At 39.1% G+C, this 9,325-nt stretch overlaps 1 protein-coding gene across 2 annotated transcripts in view; it reads right to left on the reverse strand.

Moving 5' to 3' along the window:
- Window positions 1–8,228, reverse strand: part of LOC104950878 (hemicentin-1-like) — a 22,959-nt gene extending 14,731 nt beyond the window's left edge. The window contains exons 1-8 of one of the 2 annotated variants that reach the window (XM_010777470.1): window positions 8,011–8,228; window positions 6,497–6,778; window positions 6,089–6,415; window positions 5,247–5,462; window positions 4,436–4,552; window positions 4,081–4,344; window positions 1,300–1,566; window positions 1,045–1,197 (exon numbers count right to left, since the gene is read on the reverse strand). In XM_010777470.1, coding sequence (XP_010775772.1) covers window positions 1,045–1,197; window positions 1,300–1,566; window positions 4,081–4,344; window positions 4,436–4,552; window positions 5,247–5,462; window positions 6,089–6,415; window positions 6,497–6,778; window positions 8,011–8,068 — 1,684 coding nt within the window. In that variant the 5' untranslated portion in view covers window positions 8,069–8,228. Of the gene's footprint in view, window positions 1–1,044; window positions 1,198–1,299; window positions 1,567–4,080; window positions 4,345–4,435; window positions 4,664–5,246; window positions 5,463–6,088; window positions 6,416–6,496; window positions 6,779–8,010 lie in introns of both variants that reach the window. The other variant, XM_010777469.1, reaches the window with a different exon arrangement.
- Window positions 8,229–9,325: the final 1,097 nt, after the last annotated feature.

The raw sequence follows: 9,325 nt of genomic DNA on the forward strand, positions 1-9,325 counted from the left end.
TAGTAATTCTATTGCTCGAAGTGGAGTCGAAAGAGATGAGTTTTCAGTGTGCGCCGGCAGATGTGCAAGCTATCTGCTGTCCTGATTTCAATGGGGAGCTCATTCCACCATTTTGGAGCCTGGATAGCAAACCCACAAGTTTTTGCTGAGCGGGGAAAGGACAGAATTAGTTGGGTGTCGTCAGCGTAGCAGTGGTATGAAAAACCATGCGGGCTAATGACAGACCCGACCTGTTGTTACGACCCCCCCCCTCCACTCCACTAGAGGTCTCTGTTGTTGTGTTCTGCTGCCTGGCTCTTGTTTGTGTTTCAGGTGATCAACCTGATGAGCCACACCTGGGCCGTCTACATAAAAGGGCAACACCAACCCATACTGCCCTCTCACTCTTCTGTTGGACACGGCCGCGTCTTCGTTTCTTCACATTTTCACACACCCATACACGCAATCATTACTGATAACTGACTTCCACATTTATTAGGTTTCTTAGAAGACCTTTGGTTTTTGTGGTATTGTAAATAAATATGCTTTTGTTACACTTAACTTGTCTGGTCTCCCATCTTTGTTGCAGCCTATGAGCCAGGCCGTAACACCTGTAATGCTATTTATCAATCTAGATTGCCCACCATCCCTTGTTGTGAGAAGTATATGTAGGAACAGCGCAGAAGGAAGAAAATACCTACTCATGGCTGACCTGTGTTAACTTACGCAAGAGTTAAGCAGAAAAATACGCAATAATGTTTACATCTCTCATCCATGAGTATGTATCAATTGTTTTAGCATGGTTATACGGTTTGTGGGAGTAGTTCAGTAGAAAAAAACAGTTCCTACATGAAACACTTTCGGAACAAGATCTGTGGATTATCTTGAGTAACTGGGTCATTTTAGGGAAGTCATGTCTTGAGATTTTCAAAGATATATTTACGGGCGCTGAGTACCAATATCTCTAACACTCTGTAAATAACACCCAAACAATCTAGATTAATACATAACCCTAATTGGTAAGATTTTGATTTTGGGGTGAACAGTCCTAAGAGCATTCCTCACCTTTTGATAAGGTTTTATTCCCTCTGTACCACTGCACGACGAGGTTCCCTGCAGGAGCAACGTTGGTAATGTCACACTGCAGCTGGAACTCCTTGTCCTCCACCACTGAGCTCAAGTTATTCACAGTAGAAACGGAGACACTGTCTGGTGTTTCTGAAGAGAGGAAATCGCACTTTTAAATCAGGATTCTTCCGACATTTTAGAAACATGTTAAAGGTTGATGAAAATTAAAGTCCAAAAGTTAGAAATACATACTGTAGAGGGTGAAGTTTAAATGTTTCTGGCATGTTCCTTGTACATCAAATATTGCAGTACAAACAGGCTTTGGGTCCCAGTCTTTATGGGTGTCAACAGACCAACTCGAGCTGTCAATTTTGACACCATGCAGAACCTGCCAGGAGATTTCTTTCAAGTGAGGGTGGTCGGTTGATGTTGCATTGCATGTCGCAAGTTGCTCTCTGTCTTGGTATTGTACCACCATCCTCTCCGGAGTTATTACGATGGGGCATTCTTGCCAGGCACCTGAGGAAAGTAGAAGGGGCATGAAATGTTATTCAAAGTCTACACACATCCATTATCTTAACACAACATTTCCTCATCAAGGGTAGAGTAGAAATGTTGTGGAATGACTCACGAACAAAAGCTGGGTCTCAGGAGGAAACAGGAAAAGGCTCAGGAAGGATATACCCCCCTCCCATAGGAACGGTCTACATTTGCTTTCCTCCATTCTTTATGTTGGACTTTAACGTTATATCATTATCTCAAGATATATGCGTCAAATTCCCAAATCCCATTTGCAATTCACTGTAATCTAAATAGAAAATACAATGTTATCAACTAACTGTAATATACACAGGATGTGAGAGGAGGCTTGATACATTAGATTAGATGGACAAAAGGTCATACTCATAATAACTAATTATTACACCCCTAAAGCACTTGTTTTTCCATAATCCTTCACACAAACACACACAATTATTATGTGTTCCCTTTCAAAGCACATGAAATTACTACATAACAACAACATCTGAATAGCCCGTCTCTTTTTAACTAGCTAAAACTTACTGTTGCTTTAAATTAGCTCCTCATCACTCAGCAGTCAGCACTCTACATAAATAGACCAATACAATCCCGCGTTTCGTTCCTTATAAATCTACCAGCCTAATGGAGCCACTTTAATCTCGAGTCGACACAAAAGAAAACATGAGGTCTATAACTTCACTCTCAACTTACTCGGTGTCCCGTTAGAAAGCGACAGCAGCTCTAATGCCAAGAGGACTGAAAGTAGACGAAGAAAGTTTAAATCTTCCATTAGAATAAAGTTTCTCCAGCTGTGGTCGACCCTCTTCCGTTAGACTGAGCGCCTCTGCGGTTTATCTTGCTTCCCCTCAGCTACATGGGACCAGCCGGAGGCTACTTGTTGACTTTTTGGAAGAAAGCTAAGCTAAGCTATGGTTGTAGGCACTGCTCCCAGCTCTACATCACGGCAGAGGAAATTGGGAAACAGCCATGGGAAACAGCCCTCCCCCAGCCATGGGCACGCACACACACACACACACACACACACACACACACACACACACACACACACACACACACACACACACACACACACACACACACACACACACACACACACTGCAAGCCCTCACACCCACGCTGTCTGTAAATGTAACTATGAGCGGTGCCAGTTGGCTACAGTGAGGCGATAGCTTGTTTTAGCATTATGATCAAAATATGGTTATAAAAGTGGTGAATGTATCCAAATGAGTCCCTTTAGAGTTCATTGGGTTCAATTAAAAGTGTTTGGTAAATAATATGTCGTAAAGGCTTACATTGACAATAGGTTTAAGACAATAAATATTAATTGTACACATTACAAAATGAGATTCTGTTCCCCAACTAAATTAAGTGTGTTAAAACAAAATGTGCTTAAGTTTTAGAAATATTTATTTATCCAGAGTCTCTTTTTGTAATACCAGTCAGACAGGAGAGCTAGTGGCAGAGCTAGTGGTAGTGAAGGCCGCCGTCAAGTGCCTAAGGGCTGGATGAAGGAGATCGACATACGGAAATCCCATAATCACAGCAACATTTCAAGTCCAAAGGCTGTTGTACTGAACTGGATAAATCCTCAACTTTCCTCGGTCTTCAAATGTGAAAATACAGTGCCTGCATGCAGTGCTCAATAAGTACTATCTAAGTTTGTGGTGCTTAATAGATTTTAAGCAATGGCTTTTTTTTATCTCTGCCCTCCCTCTGTTAGTATTGAAAATCTATTGTATGTCAATATTTTGAGCTTCAACAAACAGCAAACTGAGCAACACAGCCGCCTCAATAACAAGATAGCCAACAAGCTATTGTAGCCTTCAAAAATCAAGGAGGATAGGTGCTGCTGTTGCATTGTGATTGACAGGGGGACAAGTTATGCAGCGATAATGGAGTTCCTTCCTCTTGGTAGCTTTAAAGAGGACCCTCCCAACATGAACTGGGAATGCCCCTATTGCCTTGTGTTCGCTCAGCTAATCTGTCTGCATGGTGAGTTCAAGTGGTTTTGTACTGTGAACTTGTAATCAACTTCAACTTGTTTTATACATTATTTCTAGTGATGTGCCAACTGGTGAGAACATGCAGCACTGATCGGTGTTATCCCATGTTTATTTCATGATGTTCTCCTTTAAAATAAATGTTTGTGGTGTACTGGTTTGTAATTTAAGGTCTTTGAAGTCATGGCTAAAAAAAACAACTTATTATATTCGCCTATTCAGCAGCATTCTTTTTATTGTGCAAATAATTCAGAGCCTCCTATTAAAGGCTATTTATTTCTGTTCTTTCTTTGTTTCCCTTCCCTTAACAAATTATTGTTATATTTGTCAAAAAGACAAGAAACACACAATAATGTTAAAAATGAATTAGACCGACAGAATTTTAGTTTTTGAACAATTCCGTAGATATGGCCAATATATATTTTTGGGGAATTATTTTGGCATCATAATCACATAGGGGAAATCTGATACTGTGACATAATATTGACCCTACCTTTTACTGTGACTGTGGCTGTTTTAGAGACATTTCCTCTGTCATTCCTGGCGTGACATGTGTAGGAGCCCTTGTTGTATACAGTAGCGTTATGGATGTGCAGACGGGACACTCCATCTTCATTTTCCTCCACCACATTGGCAGTCTGATAATAATCCCAGAGATAGTTTGGTCGTGGGTTGCCCGTTGAGGAGCACTTCAACCACACATCGGAACCAACATCAACTTCTGAGTCTTCAAGCTCGACTATCTGGGATGGTGGGTCTACAGACAACAGTGAAACAATATAAGTCATAATAGAGAAAAACACTCAAACGAAAAGTAAATATTGAGGATTTTCATCAGAATAACTTACATACGACATTTATCTCCACTGTGACGTTGATACTTGACAGATTGTTTGAAGCTGTGATCACATACTGCCCTGTATCACTTCTTGTCAAGCTTTCTGGAAGGGCCACCTCGTCTTCATCTTTAAACCACAAAACCTCAGCTTTAGGAAAGCCCTCAACAGTGCATGAAAGGTTGTGAGGAGCGTCCTCCAGTGCAGTGTAATTGCTCGGACACTTCAACTCTGGTTTATCTGGTAACAAAAACACTTGTTCTTTAGTATACAGTGGATTGACACTACAACAGCTAGCAAGTGGTGTTCATAGTTCACTACATTTATCAGACATTTATATAAACATACTTTTATGTGAATTACTTTCCATGCAGTTTAAAGTTTTGTAAAGTTTTCATCTGTTCTTATTTGAATCTTGTCGGTGTGTTGAGTTGTTTGACCGCCGTAAAAAGTAAAAGTCTATTTACACTTTAAGGGATATGTAATAGTAACCAACAAATATAATAATGTAACAAGTTGGGCATTCTGCATGAAAAGTACTTGAGTTTTATACCTAAGTATATTAAGATGAACAGATGTATTTACTGTTACTTGAAGCCTTGACACTTGCAGTAGAATCATTTTTATACTAGTATTGCTTTTTAAACTTAAGTAAAACACTACTACAGATTAAAAGAACAATCCTGACAACAGGAAAAGCAGAACCCAGAATCTGTGTAAAATATATGTGCAAAATGTTGTAAATATACAGTAACCCCATCACTAATAATATTGTCTTTATGCTCATCTGGTTGCTGTTAGTGCTGATGACTGTAATACTCACACCACACCTCAATCCGGTGTTGCGTTGTGGTTGAATTAGCGCCTTCAGCTACAGCGTCGTACATGCCTGCGTTCTCCCTGCTCAAAGGCTCGGTCGGTTCTATGGATGTTCCATTTTTCAACCATGTGACCGTCGGTATAGGATATCCCGTTACAGAGCATCTTCTTTCCAATGTTTCTCCTTCCAGTACAGCAGCGCATTGAACCTCTGGTCCAACTAAAACAACAAGAATGTATACTATTGTACTTTTATTTAACAGAGAAACATCATTTTAGGCTTAAATGACACTTCTCCTTTTAGACATGCATGTAAGATAACTCAGGGCTGTAACTTGTGATTATATTACTTTTTGATTAATCTAGTCATTCTTTTGTTGAATAATTTTTTGTGTGTAAAATTTAAAAAGGGAAAAATCACAAATTGCTACAGCTCAAGGTGACATCACAAAGTGTCTTGTAGTCCAACAGGTCAAATGTTTGTTATTTCTTCTTGACAAATGACAGGATTAGTAGTTTAAACAGTTGCCTATACATTGTCTGTTGATCTGATTATTGCTTTATTGACCTAGCATTGGCTCTTCAAGTGCCCTTTTATTTTTAAAGACCTCTCAAAGGACATTTGAATTATTTAACAATAATGTAATGGGCTCTTTATTAACCCTTGCTACACCCTTCCAACTGTATTCATGTAAATCAGGCCTGTCTCTGTAATCCGGCTGAAGAAAAACAAACCTTGAAGGAGATAATACACAATACAAAAAAATACAATTGACAGTTTTCTTAAAGCCTATATAACTTAAATAGGCTTTCAGATTGGTGAGTGAGTATGCATTATATACTTACAAAATACTCTAATATTATACTCTTGTGAAGATGCATTTAGTTGTGGACCTTCAGGTCGGAGGTCCAAGTGTGCCTCGCATCTGAATGTTACTCCGTTGTCTTGTCTGGTCGGTATTAGGCTAAATATAGATGACTGATCCACTGGTTCCTTACTGGGATCTTTAAAAGTGTCTTCATAGACCATTTCATCTCCTTTGTACCACTTTACGGTGAGATTTATAACAGGAGCTATATTCTGGATGTCACATGTGAAGTTATGTTTCTTCCCTTCAGGCATCCCCATATGTGGGCCACTGCTGGAGCTGAGACTGATGTTTTCTGGGAATGCTGGAGAAAAAGTAGATACATTTTTAGAATAGTATCAGACAGAGTATCATTCTGATTTCCCTCAAAATGAGCAAGACTTACTGTAAAGTACAACTTTAGGGTACTTGAAACACTGCTGAAAGGAACTATTCGGGAATGGGTTGATGTAGCATGAGGGAGAAATTTTCCATTCTGTTAGCTTCTCCACTGTCCAGGCCATATGGTTGACATTCTCTACACTTTTTCCTCCTTGTGAAGCCTCCCAGCCAATTCCATCAAACAGGCTCTCCGATGTGCTGCAGTTGACTGACACCGAGTCTCCATATCTCACCACAACACTGGGGGGGCTCAACTCAATGGGACAGGAGGTAAATACACCTGCAGCTTGGGACATATTGTAGCACATTCACATAATTGTCACAAGAGAAACATTTCCTTGCATTTTTTCCCTTTGTTTGTTGTATGTAAGGTGATTAAAATGCATCAACAACAGCTTAGTTTGTTTTTGAGTGCATGCACAATGTGCTTCAACAATAGCAGCTAAATGTTGTAAAAAATAAACCTAAGTGTTTCAATTACCGAGGCATTTCCCTTAACTTGAATGTATCAAACAAGGTTTTAGGGCGCTGTGGATTTCTCCATTAATAACTGTGATTGAATGAGAAGATATAGACGAAACAGTGCAGGGGTGTTTAATGACACATCCTGGATACAGATTAGATATCCAGGAAGGTGTTGTTTCTTTGGAGAATTTGAAGTTGGAAATATGTAGAATGAAAACGAGTTTCACTTTTAGTTTGAGTAGAAACCATCAAAGAATGGGCAGGTGCTTTCCCCAACTTTCCCAATTAGCCACCAAACGCCCGTTACTTTTAAATACTGTTTTAAAACAATTTTATTAACAAAAAACTAACAGTTGTCAAACACCAAACGTTAGAGAAATTGTATTTGTGGACTCAAGCCATTTAAAATTCAGGTAATTAATTATTGAGACAAGCTCTCTGTATCCTCAGCCTCTTCTAAATCTTTTCAAGATCTCACTTTGGTGTACATTCAGAAGAACTGCGAAATAAATGTTGGCTGTTTTTCAGCTCTCCTTGGAGATGTGTAGCTTTAGTCAATGCCAGTACATTGAGCAACACTGTTACATAAATAGGCTTATAAACACTTTTCATTTGAACAAATTAAGTAAGGGGGCGGATTTTAAGATATTTATATTCCATAAACCTTTGTTTGGGACGGCTGGTCAAAGGCTTTTAAAGTTCTTTGAAAGGTATTATTCTAAAAGAGTCTCAGATTAAAATTCCCAATGTGAAGCTCTTTGTTTGCCCTCCGTGCACAATGCGCTTGCAGTCCCTTTCTATATACCGCCCCCTTCTGGTTAAAACTAAATTGTGCACCCATCACTTACACCTCACACTTTTACCTATTTTACATGTTATTGTTGGCGCTTGGTTTATTATAGCATTTGCTCGTTTACAACGTTTTCGGAGCCTATTGAATACAAGCTACAGTTCATGGTTAACCATTAAATAGTCCCTGTGTTTAATAACAGTACAAAAATAAAGGTAACAATATCATATATTAGTAGCCTTCTGAGCATTGTGGAGACCTACCTGTCGCACTGAGCAGGACCCCCACGAAGATTCGAATAAATGATGTACTCTCACTCATTTCCGTTGTTTACTCATTGGATTTTAAAAATGTCCCTTCTGTCGTTTATCCCAGCTCTGCTCGGCTTCTCTCCTGGGCTGCTGTGTCTGGTCCGTAATAAACCAATGAAGTACATTCAGAGGAGAGAGCAGAGAGAGGAACACAGCCAGCACACTGGTAGGTATACTCTCTCTCTTCCTCTCTCTCTCTCTCTCCCTTTCTCCCTCTCTATTTCTGTACGGTCGCTGGTGGTTTGTGTGGGAGTCAGGCGATGTTACTTAGCCTATAGTTGTTCTGCTGCTATGTTGTTTTTAGCACATTTACATAGATTGATGTTTGTATTTTATAACATATAATTGACACAATCTGAGAATATCACATTAAATTGAGATTGGGTGGATTTAGAGATTTAGACCATTTAAGATTCTTTGTGTAGCTCCTTGTGCACAAAACATAATAGGCTTCAGGGGATAATACATTTGAGCTGCTTTACACTCCCAATATACATAATGGCTCAGCAGCAAATCTGTTTGTAAGTAGGTTTGAAACGGAAAATATCTCTGTTCAATGATCATAACTAAATTATGTTTTTTTACTGGTTTCAAATTATTATAATTGAAATTATAGAAATGTTTTACTGTTGTGTTTACACATTTCACATATAAGACCCCCTTGAATAATAATGCAAAAATCCTGCTGCTTTCATTCGAAATAAGAACAGATTTGATGTCAGGAATAGCATAATGCTGCTTCTTATTCAAGCTAAACTGTCCACATTTTTTGTACGCATAAGGATGAATTATGCCCAAACTCCTTAAGGTCACCGGAGCAGAGATTCACACCCACATGCGAGACAAAAGGAATCTCTGCAGCCCTCCCAGCAAAGTGATTCATATTTTGAATCGTTAAAGAATGTTTTTCTTACCAAAATCTGACATGTTTACATCATTTATGGATACTTTTTGATTCCGAAATGAAATATGTTCTTCTTAGTGTTAACATACTGGCTTGTTTCATAAATACATTATTTCTTTCACTTTCACAGGAAGCAGTAAAAATAAGTGGAATTTCCATTTCTAAACAGCATGCATGCAGTCACATCCTGTTTTTAGATGTTTCAGATTTCAGAACTGCGGGATATTCCAGGTTATGAGTTCCTTGAAATGGGGAAAAGGTTAACCCTGATGGGAAGGATGTAGGAATGCTAATGATGAGTAAGCGTGATGAATTTGTAGAAGACACATCTTCAACAGTAAATCACAAATCTAGAGGCAGACA

Source organism: Notothenia coriiceps, unplaced genomic scaffold (genome assembly GCF_000735185.1).
Source record: "Notothenia coriiceps isolate Sejong01 unplaced genomic scaffold, NC01 NC01_scaffold00018248, whole genome shotgun sequence".
Lineage (NCBI taxonomy): Eukaryota > Metazoa > Chordata > Actinopteri > Perciformes > Nototheniidae > Notothenia > Notothenia coriiceps.